General features: G+C 42.6%; 1 protein-coding gene across 7 annotated transcripts in view; it reads right to left on the bottom strand.

The window, feature by feature from the left end:
* Positions 1-324: 324 nt before the first annotated feature.
* Positions 325-25,064, bottom strand: part of erc2 (ELKS/RAB6-interacting/CAST family member 2) — a 41,152-nt gene continuing 16,412 nt past the window's right edge. The window contains exons 3-20 of one of the 7 annotated variants that reach the window (XM_074636297.1): positions 23,865-24,299; positions 23,496-23,570; positions 20,864-21,019; positions 19,915-20,082; positions 19,237-19,404; positions 18,105-18,242; positions 16,665-16,805; positions 16,308-16,448; positions 14,398-14,433; positions 10,901-11,103; positions 8,515-8,637; positions 5,666-5,789; positions 4,582-4,742; positions 3,389-3,536; positions 2,993-3,031; positions 919-1,563; positions 591-658; positions 325-467 (exon numbers count right to left, since the gene is read on the bottom strand). In XM_074636297.1, coding sequence (XP_074492398.1) covers positions 632-658; positions 919-1,563; positions 2,993-3,031; positions 3,389-3,536; positions 4,582-4,742; positions 5,666-5,789; positions 8,515-8,637; positions 10,901-11,103; positions 14,398-14,433; positions 16,308-16,448; positions 16,665-16,805; positions 18,105-18,242; positions 19,237-19,404; positions 19,915-20,082; positions 20,864-21,019; positions 23,496-23,570; positions 23,865-24,299 — 2,928 coding nt within the window. In that variant the 3' untranslated portion in view covers positions 325-467; positions 591-631. Of the gene's footprint in view, positions 468-590; positions 659-918; positions 1,564-2,992; positions 3,032-3,388; positions 3,537-4,581; positions 4,743-5,665; positions 5,790-6,184; positions 6,197-8,514; positions 8,638-10,900; positions 11,104-14,397; positions 14,434-16,307; positions 16,449-16,664; positions 16,806-18,104; positions 18,243-19,236; positions 19,405-19,914; positions 20,083-20,863; positions 21,020-23,495; positions 23,571-23,864; positions 24,312-25,064 lie in introns of all 7 variants that reach the window. The other 6 variants (XM_074636321.1, XM_074636288.1, XM_074636333.1 and 3 more) reach the window with 6 other exon arrangements.

The raw sequence follows: 25,064 nt of genomic DNA on the forward strand, positions 1-25,064 counted from the left end.
ATTCACATATCTTGAGGTCAGAGGTCAAGAGACCCCTTTGAAAATGGCCAAGCCAGTTTTTCTTGCCCACAATTTAGCGTAAGTTTGGAGCGTTATTTAGCCTCCTTCGTGACAAACTAGTATGACATGACTCTTTAGGTTTTCCAGTTTCATATGATGCGTTAATGCATTAAAGAAATTAGTGATGTTAAAACTATTTACTAACACGTTATTATGCCGTTAACTTTGACAGCCCTAATGCTATAATATATTTGTGTGTCCCACTGTAATATGAAATGTTTGAAATTACCTGCTCAGCTGTCAATCTCCCTGCATGACCTGCACACCTGAGTGCCCCCTCCTCTTCCCCGGAAAATAGACAAAGGTCCCATTGCTGAGTGTTGATTGAGTGGAGGTAATGAATGTTTGGTCGGGTAGTGTCTCAACATCATGGCATGGCTGTGCTCCTCCAGTAGTGACCGAATCATCTAAATGTGAGAGATGACAAAACACAAATATCCAGACGTCAAGCAGCCGTTTTCTCTCGTTATGAAATATAGCAGAGAGGACACTGACAATCATAATGTGGGAAAGTCTTAAACATATCTCACCCCTCAAAACAATATTAGAGCTTTGGTTGTCACAGCAAGGATTACGCCCAAATGCCCTCGTCGTCATCCTAGTTAGTGGCAGTGTTACAGGCCAAGAGCAGCGATATGCATGATGGGAAAGAAAGTAGACAGAAACTGAAGTAACTGCTGATCAAAAGACATCACTGGAGCAGCAGGCAGTGAGATAAAAATAGGCGTTTTAATCATTTAAAAGTAAAAGTAAGCATCAGAGAATTTATTAATGTGCCAAGTAGTTGCAGTACTGCTTTTGGCAACAATTTTCCAGGCCTATACTTTGGTGGGAATTTAAAACAAAATGACATCTAACCTGGTCCGGCGCGGGGCGGTGACCAGCATGCGGGGGTCCTCGGGCCGGCCCTCCGCGATGATGGGGCGATGGGTGACGTGGATGCTGCGCGTGGTGTGGGTGCTGTGGGTGCTGAGGGTGTTGAGGGTGTTGAGGGTGCTGGGGATGTGGATGTTGGGGTCCTTGTTGTTGGGGAGGGCCGTGTGGATGCTGAGGGTGAGGGTGCTGCGGAGGGGGATGTCCGTGCGGGTGCTGCGGAGGATGCTGTGGGTGCTGTTGGTGAGGGTGTTGGGGCTGCGGTGGGCGCGGGTGCTGTTGGTGTTGGGGAGGCGGTTGCGGGTGCTGAGCGTGCTGCTGGGGGTGCTGTGGGTGAGGGTACTGGGGTTGTGCCTGCTGTGGGTGTTGCTGCTGTTGGGGGGCCTGCGGGTGCTGCGGGTGTTGCGGATGCATGGCGTGTGGATATGGAGTCTGCTGGGTGTGGGGAGCGTGGGGAGCGTGGGGGGCGTGGGGAGCGTGGGGAGTGTGAGGAGCGTGGGGAGCGTGGGGGTACTGCGGCTGGGGCTGAGGCTGAGCGTGCGGGGGCTGTGTCTGAGGGTGGTGAGGGCCGTGTGGATGATATTGCTCGTCTTCATAGTTGTCGGCTATCAGCTTCATTCTGCTTTGTGTCTGTGGAAAGAGGAAAGCGGTTAGTGTATAATGATCTGCTGTTAAAAAGAACATTATTCCCTCACAATGAACATCAAATGAGTTTATGACTGGACAAAGCACATATTTTCAGTATATGTGGGTTGACATAAAAAACAGGAACACCGTACAATGTAATACAATCCAGTGCAATAACCATGCAACCAACACTGAGGCTTATACGTTTCTTTGTTTTCCTCAGACAGCTATTGATTCATCACTGTAGTCACTTTTAAGGTCATTGTGATTTCCTTTAGAAAATACACAATTTAAGGAAAATTTTGGAAATACACTCATTCGCTGTCTTGACGAGTTAAATAATAAGATATATACCACTCTCACATCTGTGCACTAAATACAAAGCTACAGTCAGCAGCCGATTAGCTTAGCTTAGCTTAGCATAATGACTGGAAACAGCTAGCCTGACTCTGTTCAAAGGTAACAAAATCCACTTACAGCACCTCTGAAGCTCACTAACTAACACGTTATATCGGTACAAAAATGACATTGTAAAGATGACAAGTTGTGGTTTAATGGGAGCTGGAACTTTTTCTGGGTTGGGTGCAGTGACGTCCTGACTCTCCGCTGTTTGCCTGGAGACTCCACTCATTTCAGTCTTTATGCTGAGCTAAGATAACTGTCTCCCGGCTGTAGCTTCAATCTTCTCATCCAACTCTTGACAACAATGCAAAAAAGAGTATTTCCCAAAATGTTGAACTGTTCCTTTAAGTGTCTATCAGTCCGTGTCGATGTGGGTCTATGTCTAACCTCTATTATTAATGCACTTTCCTTGCATTGTGTATACATCCTTATGATTTATGAGAATCAGTTGTGTAAAAAATATTTCCTTTTATGTTTAAGTGTAAATAAATTACAAAAGCAGCTACACACGTGAGTCATGTTAAGTTGAATGACAATTTGCAGCATCTGTCACGTTTCATAGAATTCAAAAGTAATTTATCAAGGCAACATAGGTCCCCTTAAGCCGTCTACACATGATCAGTGGTAAAATCGCTCTGTGCCATTGTTTTCCAATGGGGAGAGTGGTGCCGCCCGCCACGGAGCTCTGCGCTCAAAGTTCAAAATATTTAAACTTTGACCTCGGTTGCCGCTGACCTTTCAAAGCGCAACCAATGACAACAGCTGTTGTTGCCTAGAAACAGGGAATGGCGCTCTTTTTGGGGAGATATTTTACCGCTGTCTCTGCAAGGCTCTGCGCCCTACCACGCGGTGAGTGAAGAGCACATTTCATGTGAAGGCAGCTTTACAGAGACACAAGGAGGCCATATTGTCGCTGCCTGAATTCCTGGTGTATAACTCATACTGGAGCTATAGACCTGAGACTTTGATTTCGAGTGAGACTCGAGTCAAAGACTTGATTTGGACTTGACCGCTGCAAGACTTTACTTACTTGAGACTTGACTCCTTGAAGACCTGACATGACTTGAGGCTTGAAAGCAAAAACATTTAAGACTCAAGTTTGGACCTGGTAAACACACCTTGAATATTACATTATCAGGCCTATGCACTGAATGAATTTGACCTCAGCTATGCCAATGAACACAGCTTTGATAGGAGACTATCAGAGCTCAAATGAAATGTCATGTAAATGGCCAGAGAAGAGTGGCAAATGACTTGCAATGTGCAAATGAGAACTTGACTTGGACCTGCTGAGTGGAATGACTTGAGACTGAAATGGAAAAAAAATGGCTAGTTGCAGCTACATTTTTCGTTTTGATTAATGTTGCCTTGGCAACCAGCTACAGTGCAGACAGAATTTTCCTTGACATTGTGCTGCGGTACTAACGTGTTGTTTGAGCTGGTGCATCAGTTTGTCCCGCTCCCTCTTGAGGGACAGCACCTCCTCCTGGGTCTTCTTTTTATTGGAGGCAGACAGTTCCAGCAGTGCAATATTAGCATCTTTCTCACTGATGGCTGCCAGCAGAGCTTGTTGCCTGAAGAAGAAAAACAACATGATGGCATCAGTACTTTATTTTCTATACAATAGAAAGAACATTAAAGAAATGGTATATTGGTATAAGACATCCCATTACAATCTTTTAACTAAAAAACTGCAGATCAAACTACAACAATTCAATTTAACTGCCTCCGTGCCAAATGCTGTTTAAGTGCGAGTAAATCTACGGCAGGGATTCAGCTTCAGGAGCCAGATGATGATCAATGAATGACGATGAAGTTGCAGCCGGCAGCCAGTTAGCTTAGTTTAGCATAAAGACTTGATACAGGGGGAAACAGCTGGCTTGTTTAAACCATATAAAGACTGAAGGTTTTATGGGGGGGTTATGTTTATGTGCAACACGATTTCTTGCCTGGCAACCTCACAGTGACAACAACACTCAAGGAAGTTTATGCAAAAAAGCATATTTCTATTTAGTCAATTTAAAGGTGCTAAATCCCTGATTGGGAGCATTTCTATTGCCTTTGCACAGCCTCCAGCATGGCGACACCAGCTCGTAGCTAACGGTGCTAACAGCACTTACAGTGAAAACCAAGGCAATACTGCTGACAGAGCTAACAGTGTTAACATACACTAAAAGCATACGCGGCCGGCCCGGCTATGTCAACAAAGCGAGGAGAAGCTCGTATTACAACACACACAGAGGGAGAGCGACTTCATTCTCTGCTCAGGTAGACATTACTCCTTTATATCTTTACAAAGCAAATAGTTGTTTGCTGCTATATTAATGCTCTGGATATCATATAGAAAACCTTTAAGTATTTAACAATACCCTCTGAGAATCGATAAGCCTGTTCAGATACATAATAGACCAACAAGCAAACTATGGGAGTGTAAACACTGATGTGACTTTAAACTTTCACCTCAAATGTATTTAGAAGTTATTTTGGTGAATAGTTTAGGGAGAATATCTGTTTCTAGACAATAAATGAATCCATTGCCTTAGCCAGAAACACACCACGAGAAAAGAAATGATGAGCTGTCTTTGTGAGGCTGACATCAAAAGTCATGATGACACTAACTTCATCTCCAGTATCTCCTCCAGCTGTTTCCTGCGCTCCTGTCTCATGTTGGTGAGGTGGCCGTCCCTCTCCTGCAGCGACTGCTGCGTGGAAGACAGACGCTGCTTTGTGGAATCCAGCTCCTGCCTCGTCCTCTCCAGCGTGTTCATCAGCTCCTCCAACTGCATTATATGGGAACACACATCAAATGTATAAATTAGACACATAGATATAGAAATGTAGGTTTCATTAATAAAGTATTAAACCATATATCACTGGTAATTACACTCTGTAAAACCTAATGCCTTCTAAAGGCCTTTACACATCGGGGGCGTGATGAATAAATGACACAAAAATTTAAAATACTCGCCTGCGAATATTGTATGTCTAGGGCTTTTATTGTGAAAGGTAAGAACGGAAGGAGTGGATCTGTTCAGCGCTGCCTTTGTCAAGTTGAGTCATAAAGTTTGCCCTCCTGGTTCGGACTACGGAGCCTCCGTGTTGTTGTTTCATAAATATAGGTGCAACTTAACTGGTTCCGCACAACGTGATTGGTTGATGCCTTTACTCAAGGTGCAAAAGCTCAGAAATCATTCTCATTCCGATTCACCACGTAATACTTGTGTTCTGTGTGAAAGTACTCATGACAAAAACAAAAGTTTGAAACAAATGAATCGCACTGGAAAAAGAAAACACAGCCAGTGTGTAACGGCCTTAACACAGTGTTTTCCCCTAAGGGTACTTTGGAGTACTGCAAGGGGTATGTGAGATTTTTTTCATACTATAATAAGTTCAATAAAAAATTTAAAAGTAAGTTAGATAAACCACATTTTATATTCAATATTACTATTTTAAATGCAGTCATTAACTGCCGTAAACTGTCAACTGCCGCAACAAACGCAATCGTCCAAGATTACGTTTGTTCAGTTACGTTTTGCTCTGGTCAGAGGGTACTTGGCTGAAAAAATATTTCAAAGGGAGTACATTGTTGAAAAAAGTTTGAGAACCACTGGTCTAACATAACAGTCCTACAATAAATCCTCCATTGATGAAGGTTTTTAATAAACTGGCAACTGGAGTGTATTTCTCAAGAGTAAATCCGCACCTTTACATGGTGGCCGCCGTCCATGGAGCCGTCCTTACGGAGGTCTTGTCCTAAGCCCTTCTTGTCCCCTTGTGGTCCCAGTTTGATATTTGGTCCCTTCTTAGTCAGGTCTTTGCCTCCTTGTCTGTAAAAACATAAAAATGTTAGAGCATTTCCATGCCAATCATTTTTCTGAATTCCATTCTGTAGTTGCTGTACCATTCATCGATTAAGAAATACATTCTTGAGGCAATAGTGTTAGGTAAGAAGTTCGTAGATGTATGAGTAGGGTACAATATATTCCCATATATCACCACAAAAAAACATGAAACACAAACAAAAAGAACAAATACAGCGTAATGGACAATCATGTCAGGTATGCATGAGATCACCAGGACAGCAACACGACATGAGCATCACAGATGAATTGATTGCTTCATGTTAATATGGAATTGCTGAGATGACTCACAGGTTTAGAGTTAGGATGGATATAGGTAGAGATGGGTGCGCAATGGGTGGGGAGGGGAGGGCATTACTTACCTGGGAGCTAGACTGCAGACGGGGAGAGATAGAGATAGAAGAGAAGGAGATGATGGGAGTGGTGGAGGAGACATTGGAAGCAGCAGACGAGAGCACACAAAAGAAAAAGTAAAAAAAAAAGAGACATTAGAACCAGAACATAAAGAAACAACCACAGAAGAAACAATAGAGAGGACCCAGAGGAGATCACAGTGTGTTCATTGTCAAACAACATGGGAGATCACAGGGGCGCCTGTGACGGCTGCTGCTCTGCAGCCTGACGCAGCTAATGCAGGATGCTTCTCTGAAAACATCGAACCATGTGCATCTGCTGCCAAGCCTGGGAGTGGCAGACATGCAGTCAGACAGGCACAAGTCAGCAGGGCAAAAGAAGAAAGGGAGGAGGACAGGTCTGAGTGCCGAGCAAAAGGAGGGGAAGCCGACAGTGGTTTGACCGAGAGAAGGAGTGATCTAGTTATGAATTAGTTATGGATGCAGGGTTGTTCAGACACAAGAGACCCGACTGGACTGACACACTCCAGACCCTACCTACTACAGCACCTCACTCACAGAGCGCGTGTAGACCTGGAGCACAGCAGCTCTATTCATGCAGGCCACTTGGCTGATCATTTCCTTTTTTAGTATCTGGTAGAGCAAGCTAGGCAGGGCGGGGTGGGGCAGGTTGGGAGGGAGGGAGAGCAGGAAGGTGGGCACCGGGACAGACCACTAGAAGAAAGAGGGGCTGTCACAGGTGATGTTACTTGGAGGATTAGAAGGTGAGAATTACAGAGGGTGACGTATAGGGAGAGATGGGCAGATGGGTGGATGGAATAAGCAGGGGAAGTGTGCTCATGGCAGGAGGAGGCATCAGCTTTAAGGGACAGGGACTACCTACATCAGCTGCAACAAACAGCCAACACCACAAAAACACAAAAAAGAAGTGTACAGTATGTGTGTCTGCAAGTGAGTAAATGTGCATTATGTGCTCTAACAAAGGACACAGAGGGACAAAAAGTAGAGTCAAATTAAATGGGGGAAACAAAACGAGAGCAGTTGGGAAAATCACACCAAGAAAACGGCTTCTAATGCAGTTTATAGTGTAGTATTCACAGTATTAAATATATACTGTATATACAAGTGCACTTTTTGATCGATACATCAATTCAATGATCAACGCTTCAATATCATCGATGCAAAGTGAAAACATCAATACATATCCTCATCTTTAAGATACGCCTTTATTTTGAAATTCCCATGGCACGTCTGTGTCACTATTTCCATCCAGGCGCACCTCCTTCCTACGGAGCCCAGTAATAAAATTGAATTTAATCATATTTTAGTTGCCTTTTGTGAGTTTATATAAATTTAACTGATTGTGCTAAATGGGTTTATGATATCGTCTCCTATCGATCGCAGGCAGACTTTGTGATATCAGCAAATATTGTATCGTTGTCCAAAGCATCAATACAATATCGTATTGGAACTTGTGATTTACACCCCTGATTTTGATAGGTGCTTTCAGTTACAACTGAAAATTTCACAGCGTAAATCTGAAATTTGGTTGCTAGTTTGCTGAATCCTTGGTGTGATTGGTCTTATTGTGTCACTTTACCATGCATCATTACAGAAACAGACCACAATGGGAAGCCCAGCGCAAAGTAACGTCTACTGTTCAGGGAATCAAAAGGAAAAGAGTAATATTTTGAATCACAGAATAACAGAATATATCAACGCCTGGACAAAATATTGCAAAATTATGACTTTAAGTTTTGTACTCGTGAGCTGGTTCAAATCTCAAACTTTAAGGTTTGAACTTCATAATAACTTTCATTATTAAGACATACATTATATGAGCCACCTGCAATCAATCATACTCTATGACGTGGTGTTTTAATTTGTTTGATTTGTAATTTGATTCGTCATACAACAAAATCTTTGTTGACTTAATCCCCAATCTGTTATCAGTGCGGACATAGATGGCTTTTAATACTGGTCGCAACACGCAGTTAAAAAAAACAACCATGCAGCATAAACTCTCTCAACTCTCTCACACATACTGATCAAAAAACATTCATGGCACATACGCAAAACCACTGAGCAAACACATGCTGAAGAAATAAAAGCAAAGATGAATCCAGGGATCTTTGTATCATGTGTACGGGTCATACCGGTACAGCAATATCACCACGCACTAAAAACCAGAGCCCGTCACTCTGATACAAAGATGTGTGAATCCTTGAGACAGCAGGCAGACCCAGGCACACGGGGTGAAACCAGATGCAGTTGCAGCAGTCGCAGTCTGGAGACTTTAACCACGCAGCCGAGCTGAAGTGCCAGGGCAGAGCACTCACTTTCCCAGGAAATCCCACACCATGCCCCCTATCTGCTGGGGGGCAGCGGACACAGAAGGGAGCGGGTCAGGGGGAGCTCTGCCACCGGGACGAGGGATGGGGCGGGGGGCAGAGGGAGGGGGGCTGGTGTCGGGGGAGGTTGCGTGGGAGATAGAGAAGAAAACAGAATCGGATTTGAGAAAGGAATCAAAAAAAAAGGAGGTTTGAGACCGAAGTTGAAAATGATCAATGGCGGAGGGTGAAGAGAGGGACAGGTGGGCATGAAACGGAAGATAGAAAGGGGAAAGGGACAGAAAAAAAGAGGGTAAAGATGGCAAAAAAAAAGACAAGAACACTCAATTAATCAAACACCACCAACAAATTAGCATGACAGAAACGAAATGGCCCCTATCACTAGCTGGTGGGACTGGGACTGACATCGGGAGACAGCGCTCATGTGTCGTTTTCATGCAGTCCATCAGTCTCATCAGTTTAAATTCAAGTCCAAGTGAGTGACGACGGTCTCCTCCATCAGCCGAACCAAAGCCAGAAGCTGCTTCCAGTGCGGAGAATCTGGACCACGTACCGCACTGAGAGTTGAGCCAAGAGCTGATGAGACCACCAGCTTTATTTATGTGGTCCATTAACTGGAATCAGTTTGACCGCTTCCACTAAGGGTCGGACTGAGTGGCACTTTGTGTTCTAATATCACATCTAACATTAGCATCACAACCTTTACAGAGATTCCTTCTGTGCGTATCTCAACATGCAGCTGCAACTATTGTCCATGGAAAAGGTGGATTCTGAGTGTATTATACAAGACCAGGACTGGATCCAGAGCAAGACACTGTGCTGAGACAAACTCATGACGTCACACTTGTACATAACAACGGGAAAATGACAGTACATGTATACAAAGATACATGGAAGCTCACTCAGAACATGGAGAACATTTAACAGGGCATTTTAAAGATGATAAACAACTTTTTACTATTTTAACTTTTCCAAGAGCATAAACAGCAACATAATGTATTGTTAAGAATAATAACATTAAAAGACACAACACAGCACTAGTGAGAAGTACTTTTATGTAATTTTGGTGAACCAGCCCTTTAAACTCTTCCCATTGTTGACGACATCTATCATGTCTGGATATGTAACAATAGGAAAAAGAGGATATATACAGCAGGCCTACATATACATTTGATTTCTTTTGGTTTGTTTTCGTTGTTTCTTTTCGTCTGAGGGTCTCTCTCCTTGCTGTAGGACTTTCCTCGGCCAAAGAAATTCTAACACTAACACAGCAAGGTAGGGCTGCCCCCTCTTAGTTGATTTAATCGACAGATCAGATCTTGAGTTCCTCCACAAAGAATCACATAAAAGCACCACTTTAAATCTTGTATTTACCAGAGATCATACGTTTCTTGGAAAAGAGTCATTCAGCATGAAAAAAGCATAAAAAACGACTAACTGACTAAAGTAATCTTAGTCAACTAAAACCAAAACTACCGATTAGTCGACTAATTGACTAAAAGGGGGCAGCCCTACCTTGCTGTATCTTGTTTTGTTATACAGTATATTGTATGTTTGTATTATTGTATCTCTTGGTCCGGAGCTGAGAGCATATTTAATTGCCGACTTCAATCCGGCCCTTTGATCATTTATAAATATGAAAAAAGTATTATCCCTCTGAGACCCGCAGGATCGCCGGAAATGTATTTCACAGTCTGTAGCGGGAAGTGAAGATATTGGTATCATATGAAACTACAAAACGTATCCATGGGTACCAACCATCGGGATGGGGGCTACATAACTAATAACTAAATGACGCTCCAAACTTAGGCAAAAAGGGTTCCCTTGACCTCTGACCTCAAGATATGTGAATGAAAATATGAAATGGAAATGTCCGGCCCTTTGGCACTTTGCTGTTTTTCAAATCTGGCCCTTCTAAAAAGTGAATTGAATAGGCCTGGTTTAGGGATATTATGTATACAATAAACAGACTGAGAACAACAGCTCTTATTCCTATCAAGTTTGAATGCACATATTGTAAGTAGCTTTGGACAAAAGGGTCTGCAAAATTGTCATTAAATGTAATTAAATATAACAATGCAACAATTTTGTCGAAATAGCATACAGATGTAAGAGCTCCTTTTGCTAATTGTCTCTGTACAGTGTACATAATATCCACACTTCACCGGTCCTAACATTGTGTCGTCATGTTGTCTGTTGATTCTGTGTGTATAAGAACTGTCTCTCTTGTCTTATATAGATATACTCATTATTTCTATAAATATAACAATAGTAAACACTGTACGACAAAAAGGGAGTAATCACATCAGGGTAAACAGAAGTTTACGATACGAGTTACTTTAACCAACGTATCTAGACAGTCACAGTTAATTACCTTTCCAACTCAGCGATCTTCTTGTCCTTGTCATTCTTTTCGGTCTCCACCTCTCGCAGGATGTCCAGGAGTCTCTCCACCTCCGTCTGAGCCTTGTTGGCTTCGTCCTTGAAGTAGCTCACCTCCTTCTCCAGCAGCTTCACCCGGTCCACGTACTCGGGGTTCCCCCTGGGACCGGACTGCAGCTCCACCTCGTGGGCCTTCTGCATCCGCGTGCCACAGGGAGACACACACACATGCACACATACACACAACCGAAGGTACACTCAGTTAACATTATAACATCAACACAACCATGCAGTACAGCACAGAACAGAGAGTTTCACTGCCCATGGAAGAGAGATACATACAGTACACTGCAGTCCATCACTGTCTTATATTAACCACTCCCCCTGCTCTCTCTCTCTCTCTCTCTCTCTCTCTCTCTCTCTCTCTCTCTCTCTCTCTCTCTCTCTCTCTCTCTCTCTCTCTCTCTCTCTTCTCTCTCTCTTTCTGAATGAATAAAGCAGACTAAAATGTTGTGGATGAGGGCATCATTACTGGTGCTGGCTCATTAGCTTTAACAGAGCTATTATTTAGCTCCATTTAACAGCCCTCTGAGACTCCCAGTCACTTTGCACACTTGGTGAGTGTGCAGAATACAGGACTGTGTATGTGTGTGTGTTTGTTCAGCCCTTTAACACTCAAAAATAGTAACAAATCAGTGGCAGTGAAATGCTAAATCGTGATCCTGTCTCTTCGGTTATCTGTCACAAACTAATCAGGTATTATTGCAACAGTTTGTAACTCTCCATGAAGTACATTACAGTCTTTACACATCACCCTCGAGACAATATGCAGCCACACAAGTCAACACAGGTCGCAGAGGTGCAAAGAGTTGTACAGAGCCAGAGAGCATCCACCAAAAACACTGCAGTGACCTCCAACCACGGCTGACACCTCAGCTAACCGCACCACACTGAGACGAAAGAGAAGCGTGGCAACACTGACAGTGACAACATGCAACAAGGTCGACCATGTCATGCAAACCCAACGAAGCTGCACAGTCTTTTGTGATTGTCAGTCAAAACGATGGAGAAACAGAAGCAACAGGGACCGAGTAGATCTGTCGGCTAACAGGAAGTGTCATATTTTAAGCATGAGGAGCGACGTTTGGGTTTAACTTGTGGGAGATTTTTCTCAATGATTCAAATTGTAAAGTATACATCAAGTTATTTTAGATCCACTAATCAATGTGGAAGTATTTAAAAAATACTTTATGAAAAATAACTTTATTGGACAGAAATCAGGCTCCATTCAGCCTATGGGTATAAGTGTGTGGGCATATAGTGCTGCAGGGATGATGTATTTTTGTAGGCCAACCCGGAAGTTAGCATCGCCCTGGTTCCCTCGACAAAAAGCCAATGGGATTTTTCCATTGGGTTTTGGATTATTGTAGAAAATAAGCTCAGTGGCAATCACAAGTTTATGATACTTACACGTTTTGTTCAGCAACATAATCTCCACAATTAAAGGGACTATTTGTAAGATTCAGAAATGCTGCTTAACAGCGACACCTGTGGCCTTGAAATCAACGAAAGTCAGCGTCGAGCTCGCGCTTGCTCGCTCTACATAGACATGACCGAGCATCCCTCAAAACAGTGAGGCGACAGACGTCAGCTAAAACCACAATATCACTCTATATTTCAGCTGCTTGGCAGTAATGTTAGCTGACCAGACGAAGGTCTCTCCATGAATCAATGCTGATCCTAGTGTTGGCTTTTCCTGCTCAGCGCAGGCTTCAGCAGGGGGGCTCCTCAACGAGTTACGTTATCACCTCCCGACCGCAGCCGGCAGCCGAAGACACCGGCACCCGGTCGGTAACGAGACGATGACGTAACTCGTTGAGGAGCCCAGTCACTTCACAAGACACGGGAAAGCTCTGTTGGTCTGGAGGAGCTGCAGCATTTATTTCTGCACAAACGTCCACTCTACATTCACTAGATATTCTCAGAGCTAAACTAACTCTTCTGCAGTGTGGAGTGAGCACGCGTTCACGTCTAGAGGTGGAGCGAGACAGCGAGGACGAGTGCGCTGTCTGAGTGAAGGAGAGCAGGCAGCGGAGACGAGGCTCCGGCCACACGCGAGCGCGCATATGCGAACGCGCATGTGTGCCGACCCGCTACATTTATACGCTTAAAAAGTTACAAACAGTCCCTTTAAACATCACTGTTTGAAGCATAAATGCAATCGCCAGAAGTAAAAAAGCTAACGTTAGGCTTAAAACAAACTACACCAGGGTCGCATGAGCGCGAGTATACACAACGAGGCTGTAAAGGCGGATGAGTCGGCGTGGTGATGTTTAGCAGTCTCATTTAGCCACTTGTAACATATTTTATATCGTAGAACAAAACGTTAAAATCTCTTCAGCTTGTGTTCACCACAGACCTCATTTTAGGCATCTAACTAAAAACCCATTGACTTCCAGACGAGGGACCCGGAAGTGCTAAAATGCTAACTCATTTTTTTATGGTAAAGATGAGGTTTTAATGATGCCTTTGAGGATTGTAGGAACTTATCCTCTGTTTCTGTGATCTCTTGTACTTGTTAATGAAAGTATCAAGGAAAATAAACTACCTCAGGATAATTAAAGCGTAACCTGTTTTGCCTCTACGACTTTACTAAGCTCCACAAAAATGCATCAGTGATACACATGAGGAAATATCAAATCTCTGCATCAGCTTTCAAAACAGATATCAGTTGATGTATCATCCCTCTAAACTATTTAAAGCTTGACATAGGATCCTAAAATACACAGAAAAAAAAAAATCTTACTAATCCAAAAAATGTCTCTGTCATCTCCAAACATAATTAAGTAACAAATAGAAAAAGACGGTTCGGTTTCACAGTTCATTCCAGGGTTGCAGGTGTCAAAAGATATGAGGAAACCGAAAGTTAACCCCAGGCCATGTCCTTTGACTTCCATTACATACGTTATCTGAGTATGAAGAAGAGATTGATGCTTTTTCTCAAGCATGTGATGAAGGTCTACTGTCTGAAAACGTAGCCTAATCTTTAAATTCTTGCATTCGACGTAAGTGTGCAGAGCCTTTCTTTCTCTAATGTGCAAGAATAAGTCAATAAAAAGATTATAAATAGAAAAAAAAATCACAGATAAACCAACTATAGAGCCACAATAATATAATAAAAAGATATACTGTATAATTCCAACTGATCAAATAAAGTGAACTATTAAATACTGTATATGTAGCACCAGTTTCACCACACGTGTCACAAACACAAACAGTTGCAGAATGAGTACGTTGCACAGGACTCTGAGTGCAGTATAAAGCTCATCAGATCAGTACAGTGCGATGGTCAACATGCATCTGGGTGGCTCGGTGGGTGAAAGCAGAACCTGTGCTGGGGGGCTGGCATGATAACCATATAGCATGTTTCAAAGAAGTGGTCCTCATGCTTTCAATATGTGCCTCAGAGAGCTCGAGAGAGGGACTTACAGGATTGTTCATGTGACTGAATAGCTGCTCAGCTTGCTACATTGCAAACGGAGGGGTCGAGGAAGGGAGCGGGGGCGGGAGAGTCAGTGTTAGGATTTAGTTTGAGAGCCAGAGGAGACAACAGCAGGATCAGACATGTTACAATACGTGTTTGACAGAGCAGTAACATAGTCTCAGTACAGCACAAGTTGTTACAGGTTAAGGGCAACACATCACGGACAAATGTAGAGGAACAGACACGGGGAGAGTCTGTGGATTATGGAGGAGGAGGAGGTGGGTGGGGGGTATTTAATGGACTGTATGTGTCCTGCAGCGGTCTAACAAAGCAGTGCAGCCTGGTACAGGAGAGAAAAAAATGATGGTAGCCATTATCCTAATTAACTGGGTTTTATAAAAGGCAGGTTCACGTTTCTGGTTCAGTCCGGATTACAGTGATATTTAGAGAACAGGAATTATCTTAATGAAGGATTACAGGTTTTCAGTTTTCACCTTGTTATATATATAATTGCAAAAAGTGTGTTCTGTTGAGGAATTACTCATTCAGAGTTATCCTCCATGAAAATAACACACAATGCAAGGCCTCGGAAAGAAAAAACACCAAACTCTTTTAATTCTAAGACTAAAAGTAATAATTCACAATTTGTCAAGTCTATACCTACATAATAGTCTCCATCCAAACGGTCCCTGGACTCACAGTGAGCTAATTATTTTCTTCACAGTGGATACGCAAGCTTTGTTTTTTTTTATCTGCAGTTCAGTACAATTAATGAGGGACATCTCTCAGTGTTCATTCAGGGCTTCAGAGAAAAGCTCTTCACAGTTCAGCCAAAGTTGAAGCGTTTATCATAGAAAATGGGAGTGTTTTGGGGACTAAAAAAGGCAATTTAAACCCTAGACCTCTTCCTTATCTGTAAATATTCTTTTCATAACAACAATAAAAAAAGGTCACTTTTGAAACACATGATAATAATTGGATAATGCTTTCAATCTAGTTTGCTTCTTATCTATTTTATTTGTTTATTCTTTCTTTCTGCAGCCAATGGGTATATAGTTATAAGGCATGAGGGGTAGGTGGATAAGGTTTTTAAATTTTGATATTGTAAAGACCCAAGCCAGAGATTGTGATACTTCTTCTCTGCATTTTTTATTAAATGATTTTAATTATGTCTATGTTCCTTGTATGAGTGCATTCAGTCTTTTTGTGTTATGTTCCTCTACCCTCACCAAACTAAATGAGAAATGAAATTTAAAAAAAATAAAGTTGGTCACAAAAAACAACAACTGTAAATTTGAGACTGAAAGTTCATTCTTGACGTTGGAAACCGTATTTTTTGCAAAACAAACTTACCACAACGGCCATATAGTTTCTACTCAGGAGCTATCGATCATATCACATGATATTCCTCAGCAGGTGGAGTTGCAGTAGTCTTTAAATTGTACTTTAGCTGTCAGTTTCAGATGTAGATCATGGGACACAATGAAAAGCTCCAGAACAGCTACGACATGGACATTGTAGTAGGATTTCATTGCCAACAGTTGTATATTTGTATGAACATGTATTTGCTGCGACAGACTTCTGTGGAATCATGTTAGCTTTACTGAACTGTGGAGGATTTTTCTTTTGTGTGCCCTGAATTAAGACTGTGGATTTTCCCCTCTTCAACTGAATGATAGAGCTCCGAGTCCAGTATAACAAAAAGTTAAGTGACAATGAAAATGAAACATACGTGTTTAGTTGTGTAAAAACTAGGGACAGGACTAATAACTGATGTGAAATCTGTGAATTATTTACATCTAAATACAAAATATAGATATATGTTAAAGATTAGTAATTATCTGTTTCATATAATCCAAATCAAATCTACACATTAGCCTGGTGAGTGATTGTGCTTTGTGAAACGCGCACGTACCTTCTGCAACTGCGTCTCCAACTTACTACACTCCTCTTTTTTCTGCTCAATAGCGATCTCCAGCGACTTGAGCTTTGAATCCCTCTTGAGGCCAGATGACGCCAGGGATGAAGCATGTTCCTTTAAATCGATGAGACTGGACTGCAGGTGGACAGATAGCACAAACAGTTAGACCTCCTGTCTAACTAGGCTAAAGTGCCGCAGCTTAGATGTCATATAAAGGCCCGAAAGAAAGAGGTACAATATATGCTCTAGACTAGAGACTAGACTAGAGAAACATAAAGGCACAGCATGTGTACAATATGCAGCCATGTGTACACACTTCACATTCTCTTTGCTCCATGCATACTCACTGACCTCTTTCTCTGTTAACTCTATCTGCAGGCTGTTGACCTTCTCCTTCAGATCCTTGTTCTCCTTCTTATAGGACTCGACTTCTTCCAGACGTTCTCTGTCTTCCCTCTCCCTTTGGTCCTTTAAACGCTCTATAATCCTCTCCTAACACACACACACACACATATACAAAAAATAGTCATAAGATCTACACTTAAAAATGCCAATTTAGGAGTTTAAAACTTCTTAGCTGAGTGTGAGCAATAAGACACATTTATCAAGCGACTTAAGACTTAAGTGTAAGAGTAGAGCAGCTCTCAAGTGACACCTTTAAGGTGTGAGAAATTTCACACACAAAAAGTTTGCAAGTAGGAGTAAACGTGAAGGATTATTACTTTTATCTTTGACAAAAAAACATTAAATTAGTAAAATAAATATTGCCCAAAAAAAACAACCGGAGATGTACTCAGCCAATTGTCGATAACAGATAGAGTATATTTGTCCAATCGCCCAACCCTAATCTTTACAAAAACTGACTCTGCCGGACTATTTCTTGGCCGGCAGCGTTAACCTCCTGGTTGCCTGGCTGCTGGTGGTCGCTTCATATTTACCATACAGTTGTATCTCATTTAACTCTCGGCAAGAACGCGAAAAGTGTATTTCTCAAAATGTCGAACTTTTCCTTTAAAGCTGCAGTCGGTAACTTTGAACAAATATGATAAAAAGTTGTATTTATAAAATGGTCACCATATGCTGACAGTAGTGCATGACATGGAAAAAATCATGTTCCTCTGCCTCCTCCTGTGCTCCTAATGGCATTTGCAAGATTTCAACGTGCCCGAACCAAAACAACCAATCAGAGCGAGCTGTCTCTACAGCAGCGGTCAATAACTGCTCGCTACATTCGTGAACTTCGATCAAACGGTCAAACAAACAGGCAGCGCGGATCAAATATTAATCAATATTCTGTTATTGTAATGTCTATTTCTCACCTCAAATGTTTTCAGATACATCTTGTAGTGCACGGTTTAGCTGTAAAATGAGAAAGTTTGTGACCTGGCCGCAATGTTGAAAACAATCAAGCCAAAACAAACCACCACCCACGGGCTGGAGCAAACTCTCTCACTTTCCAGCTTAACAGAATACTAAAAACTTTTCAAAAATGATCTGTCTCGTGCACTAATGTGAGGATATAGTGACCGTTTTATAAAAATAACTTTTTATCATATTTGCTCTAAGTTACCGACTTCAGCTTTTAAATCCAACATTTTAAATCGTATTAGTTTGATAGATACAGAATCTGAAAAGAAACCTATTTTGTGTCAGTGGGACAGAAAACCTGCTACACTCTCATTAAGATGACCTCCCAAAGAGGAACAAATGATTTAGTCATGCAGCAGCTGCTCACATCCCAACTGTGAACTCTCATTGCATCCATCCAAGTGCTACAGTGCTGTACCATACCTTCTCTGACAGCGCCTCCTCCAGGGTGGCCAGGGCAGTGTCTGTGTTACTGGAGTCGGTCTGCAGAGACTTGACCCTGTCCTTTAGATTCCCCAGCTGCTTGTCTTTGTCCCGCAGCTGCTCCTGAAGGTTCTCAATCTGACACACAGAGAAGGAGGAGGAGGAGGAAAAAAGCAGAAAAGCAGTGGTGTAAATAGCATGTTCTCAAAACCCGAGACGTATTTAAAGTTGGTGTTATAGCTGGACTCGGAGATTACTAAAGTCTTTGATGATTAATACCCTCTACAGACAACGTCATGTTCATAGTTTGAAATGTTCCGGGGCTTTACAACGAAGCATTTTATATTTCAAGAAATACATCAAAAACTGCCAGACTTTTAAGAAGAAGAGTCTGAGAAGTAGAATAAAGAGTAGAGCGGCATATAAATCAAGCTGCCGTCTGTGAGGAAGAGACGGAATTAAGACTAATGTAGAAAACACAACTATTTAAAGACAAAATGTGCACCGATCTAATCTGATCTAAAGTACTATATTACATGATTGACACAACAGAGAAACAAAATCAAACCAAACCAGGAGAAAACAAAGATTCTCGAGAGATGACGAGAGATAAAAGTGGATGGATGAGGAAAAGGAAGTGTGATAGAACAAGAGAGGAGAGGAAGAAAAAGCAAAGGGAATTGGTGAGCAGGTCAGGGTGAGAGAGGGAGTAACAACTCTGTGAGTATTTATAGCACAAACACACACACACACACACACACACACACACACACTAGAGCCAGTGAGGCAGAAATATCTTCTTGCTTGTCTTTCTATGGACACTTTCCCCCTGAGAGCAACAGAGACTCTCTCACTCGTAATGGAGAGAGTAACCACTCTGCCTTGTTATTTTCACAGAATGACTGGTTTAGTCCAGGACACAAGAGTCTGATGAAACAACGCTCATTTAAAATTACATGTGAAGTACACCAACATAGCCTACTCACAATAGTCGGGTGTAACGGATAGATAATGTAAGAATAACTCAGAGAGTGGTTAGTAAATAGTTTGGTCAGATCGTAGTCCCACTTTATAAACTTTAAAAACACCTATCATCCCTTCAAACATCCTCAATGGCAACTCTGATTCTCACCTTCTTCTGCAGGACATTGATCTTCCTTTCTTTGACCTCCAGCATGTCTTTCATGTCCCTGATTTCTCCGGCGAGAGTGCCCTTCTCCTCCGTCAAGTCCTGCAGCTGCTTGGTTTTCTTGTTCAGGAAGGACTCTTTCTCTTCCAGACGCAGACGTAGAGCATCCACCTGAAGCGCGACACAGCCAAAAACACACACTTACAATAAAAGAATCATACAGAATGTGGACTGTAAATTAGTTAAAATGAGTTATTAGACACCTAAAACGGTTATGGTTTTGGCTTTTAAGTATTTATCCGTCTTAACTTAATCTCCATGCAGTTGCAAAGGAACAGAGCGAGTATTTATTAGCGTGGAGATGATCTTCAGTTTGTGCATTACAATAACTGTAATGCTTCCACAGTTACTGATCTATCAGTGCAGCTGTTTGATGTTTATTAGATGTGCTGTGACAGTACACTTGCGCATTACCATTTCTTTGGCGGTGCCCTGAGTCACAGCTAGTTTGAAGTCCCAAAGTAAATAAAGCGCTGATATGATTTTAAGCCTCGGGCTCAGGGCGAGCCTATTATCTGCTCAGTTTGGCTCGGGAGTATGAAAATGTTCACGAGGCAGTGTATTGTTGGGTTGATTTACTGTATGTGTACAAACAAAGTTGAGGGATTTTTATTCTGTTACCTCTGTTTGCAGGATGGCAGCACGTTGCTCCTTGGCAGTGAGAGACTCTTTGAGCACCTCGATATGCTGTTTGCAGTCTGAGTTCTGGTTGTTGAGGGTCTCTAGTTTCGTCTGCAAAGCCAGCAGCTCCGACTCCTTCTTTGACAACTCCTGCTTCAGCTGGTCAATCTACATACATGTGAAACAACCAGTTAACATGAGCAACGTAATGTTGTACCATCACAGCATGCGTGTTTGTATTTGTGTGTGTGTGTGTGAGAGACAAAGAAGAGGGGAACCTCTTTTTACCAAACAGTGAGCTACTCAGCACGGCTTTTGCACTATTTTCATCAATGCGTTCTCTCATTAAAAATGCATTTGGGACTGACTCCCCTGCATTCATCATATATTATACATCATCTCTATTCATGATTGATGAAAAGAGGTCTAAAAATAGAACAACAAAACTGATGCTGGTCTACACCTGGTCGACTAATGCGAGGAGCGGTATGTAAACACTTGATACGATCACAGATTCCAGGTAGCTCTAACTACTAAAACACAAGTCATCGTGTCGTCATGGAGCGTGTGACTGGTCTGAAAACTAAAGCAGACATTATGTACATCACAATTGTCTGTTGGCAGCAGAATAATAAAGTAACCAGCTTTTATACGTAATTAAGGAAGAAAAGTATTTTATTATGCCACAGCATAATTAGCCGATTTTGCCTTTTTTGGTATTCCTGACACAGCTTCCCTTTTAGAAAAAAACAGCAGAGAAGCATCTCTCAGAGAGTTGCCAACAGGACACTTTGCTGATGACACTAAATTCTAAAGCAGACACACATCAGCTTAATTTAGTATTCTCCTCCCCGCACAGCTCTATCTGTACCGCGAACGACTCAATCGTGTTTGTTTTTCATGTTTTCGCAGGATCTGCATTTCATGCACAAAGCAGGACGGTATCTACCTTGGACTTCATAAACTTAGAGTGGTTCTTGTAGACCTCCATCTGTTTGATCTCCTCCTCTCTGTCTTCTGTGTTCAGTAAGCCGTTCGCCTTCAGCATTTGGATCTCATCCTCCAGATCCCGAATGTTGCGCTCCAGAGAGGCAATTTTGGTGTCCTGCACACAAACATGCAGAGGAGACACACCTCAAAACCCAGACTGGCATGTCCACAAGTTGCATGCTGCAAATCAAGTCCAGAACAGACAGAAGGACTGACAAAAACAAAAAGATTTAGAGAGACTAAAAGACAGAGCGAGTGAGAAAGAAAGAGATGTAACGAGATAAAGAGAGACTGGAAGAAGCTCTTTGGTGTGGCCGAGAGCAACTGCAGTGTATCTGTCGGTGAAATCAGAAGCTTTCCACCCAGCTCCTTGCAGCCGCTCAGAGGATTAATCACCATTTGGAAATATTGAGCACACATCCTGCACGGCGAGATCGGCCAGGACCGGAGAGGAACGTGCAGCGGGAGAGGAAGAAAAGTAACAAGCCGTGGCTTTTTGCCGGAGTTGCTTGCAGATCGATGCAGAATCCAGTCTCTGGACTGCGACTGTGAGTGCAGCTTTAGCTTCACGGCTTTTTAAATAAATAATACAACGTCTTTAAGATTAGCCATGGTCCATCTCCCTCTCCAGCAGAGCATGGAGTAACCTTGTTTCCTTCCTGTCTCTCTCTCTTTTTGTCTCTCCTTCGTTCCTCCTAGTGGCTCTGAACTTATGAACTTGTGGCCGTCAGCAGGGTCAGTCAGAGCCTGCTGCAGAGGACCATGGGAAATGTATCGTAATGAGGAACGATAGGCTATCCGCGAACGATCTGAGGGGTTAATGCATGAGAACTGCACATGTACATGCACTTCGCCCCACCGCTGCATCTCACCTCAGTCTCAACGTACGAGACAAACATCAACGAACTAACATCGCTGCGATAGATACAAGACACAGTACCTTCAAAGGAGGGGGATTTTATTCCATCCACATGTAATCACTGGTACATCGACCTGGTCAGTAAATCAGTGCTCTTTATCTCTCTTCCCCTGCCTCTGCGTGTCTCTCTTTCTATCTATCTCCCTGCACACTGGCCTCTCGCTGTCATAAACAACCACACCTGTTTCCATGGTAGCAGCAGGCAGGCTATATACTGTGCACCGTCTCTGGTGAGTGAGGAGGAGAGGGCGGGAGGGATGTAGGGGAGACGGGGAGGGAGGATTATTCGTGCTTCAGCATCAGCATCGACACGGCAGAGGGAGAGAGGAGAGGGGAGAGATGCAGGGTCTTCCTGCACAGCGCAGGAGGAGGAGGAGGAGGAGGAGCAGGAGGAGGAGGAGGAGGAGGAGGAGGAGGAGGTGGAGGCGGGTCTTCCCCTCGCTGTGTACGCAAATCAACAGGATCCCAGAGCACAGATGTCACATGACCGCGCCGGGGAAAGGCTGGGGCCTGCACAGCGCCGATCCAGCCGAGTGAGAGGGGCTGTGTCAGCTCAGCGATGATGTCATGATTTATTTTGAGGAAGTGATGTCAGGCCTCTGCAGTGAGGCTGGTGGAGTCTTCAGCGGCACAACAAGTGTTGATCTGAATAGACGTTTTTATATAAGCATATTTGCATATTACAGATGCATCGGTTTTAAAGAATGCAATGTGTATGTAAAATGTCATTTGCTTGAGCTGAAAGCTTAACGCAGTCACACTTGATGGTGATGGGTGGGGTCTCTAAAACTGCAGTCTATCTTTTTTAAAATATTTTCTAATGTAATATGAATATTTGTCCCAATATTTAAATGTCCTTAAAGCTTCCCCTGAAGCTTTAAAGTTGCATAAAACATGACATACATATTCGTTGTCTGCTTATTCCACTGTTATATCTTAAGTGAATTATTCAAATCTAAAAATGCCATTTTAAGACCTGCACGAGCAACTTACAGCAGATAGAAAACTCAAAATATCTCGTGCATCATTTTATACACATTTTGCTATAGTTCAGCTTTACATATTTGGTGTCTTCAAAAACTTTGAGTGAAAATGTGAAACAATGCTCATCTGCACAAAATTAAGCAGTCTGCGATGTTATAATTATTGAAATGAAATATGTGATTGCTTGTGGTGAAACCAGTGTGATGTAGTTTGGCATGACTGGCTGCTGCACCTCTCCTCTCCAGCCACGACAGCTGTAATGTTGAACAGAAATATTGATTCTTGTTGATGTTTATACAACTGCTTTGTGAGCGGATACACAGTGTGTCTGTGTGCGAGACAGAGATAGAGAGATGTGTCAGTGTGTGTTTACTATTGACTCAGCTGCTCATGATCACAATAACAACAGTAGATTCAGTAGAACACACACCAGCTCTGTTTGGACATGCAGCGGTTTACATAATAGAAGGCGTGTCAATACAACATCTGTCTTTTCACTCTTTTAACATCTGGTTTTAGACAGACTGTCCATGATTAGCTCGTTTGTTTTGCATACAGTCATAGTTGGAGGAACCTTCCTATCGAAAATGGAAGTTAACTACATATGAATTACTCCATGAAGCGTTATGTTGAAGAATAATCATTTAAAGAATTCAGCCAGGCTGTATATTGTGACTCAAGTTCTTACTTTCATCTCTATGATGGTCTGCAAGGCCTTGGTTTTGCTCGGATCCTGATGCAGTTGATTTCTTCTGTGCAGTTCCTTTTAGAAAAGATACAACATTAAAAAAAAAGCAGGATTATATGCCTAAAAAAGACAGAACAAAATGCATATAATGTTTGTCTATACACATGTAAAACGTTTAATGCATCTGATGTGCTCTGCAGTTTTCAGTTTATACATTACATAATCAATAGGCTACAATATGAGCCGCAGAGTAGAGCATATTGATTATGAGAGACTCTGCACTGCCCTCTAGTGACGACAAATATAAAAAACAGTCTTCAACAGTGAATCTCATGTATTAATATCAACACAACCCTGGTCATAGAGTACCTCTCTCAGATGGATGTTCTCCTTGTCCTTTTGATCCAGAATGACCTCCAGGTGTCCGAGCTGGGCCTCTGCCTCAGCGATGCGCCTCGCTCTCTCCTGCTCCTCCTCCTCAGACACCCTGCCCGACCCCGGGGGCAGCCCTTTGCTCTGCAGCATCTCCAGAAGCTTCTTAATGGACTCGTCCCTGGCGCCCAGCGTCTGTTTCTGGGTCTCAATCCTCAGCTCCATCTCCTCCAGGGTCTTTCTCAGCAAGAAGAGCTCCTTGGCCTGCCGGTCGTGTTCGGCCTGCAGCCGACGGAAGTTCTCCTCCGTCAGCTCGATGGTGGTGAAGTGGTCGTTCATGGAGCGGTTGCCGCCCTCCTGCTGCAACAGGTGGTTCAGGTCTCGCTGTGTGCGCAGCTCGTCCTGCAGAGCCTGGATGGTCATCTGGAGATGCTGAAAGAGAGACTCGACATTTATTGACATTAATTTCAGGAATAAAGGCAAAGTTTTTCATGACAACACTACACACCAGGGTGACCACATATAAAACACACTTCTGTTGCACACGGTTCTGTGGAAAAATGCTACAGCGGGTCAAACGGGGGGAAAATATCACTTACCAATCTTTAGAAGCAAATACACTGTAAACAAATGATGCTGTCAAAAGACGGTAAAGCTTATTTGAGGAAATATATTAGAGAGGAAGAAGACTGTTTTTCTTTATTCTGGAACAAGAATCAAATTTGAGTCCACTGGATTGGAATCACAGTAAGACTTATTAAAAATATATATATTAAGGCTTGAAATAAATCACAGCTGTCAAACTTATTAATTTATAAGGGTAGGTTGCTCTGTTTTTAGACATGTGAGCAGAGTTAATGAGGGTCGTTAATATGCTAATCAAAGCAGAAGACCAGCTCGGTGCTTCCCTGTAGCGCAGCAGAGGTCTTTGCTCTGTGACAGTCAGAGAGCTAACGGAGCACAATGTAGGAAAAGGCTTTGTATGATTATTTGAAGGAGCTGTTATTGGTGGGGTCAACAATTGAGGAATATACAGACACGGCAACAGAACCTACAGTATCCCAGCTACGATAATGCTCAAGGCATTAAGCGTGCAATAAGAACGCCTTTCTTGCTTTTGGCGTGTCATTTGTACGCCATGTACTCTGTACTGACCGTAAAGTAAACGTATCCACGTATATAAGCCACACTCAGTGC

Source organism: Sebastes fasciatus, chromosome 1 (genome assembly GCF_043250625.1).
Source record: "Sebastes fasciatus isolate fSebFas1 chromosome 1, fSebFas1.pri, whole genome shotgun sequence".
NCBI classification, from domain to species: domain Eukaryota; kingdom Metazoa; phylum Chordata; class Actinopteri; order Perciformes; family Sebastidae; genus Sebastes; species Sebastes fasciatus.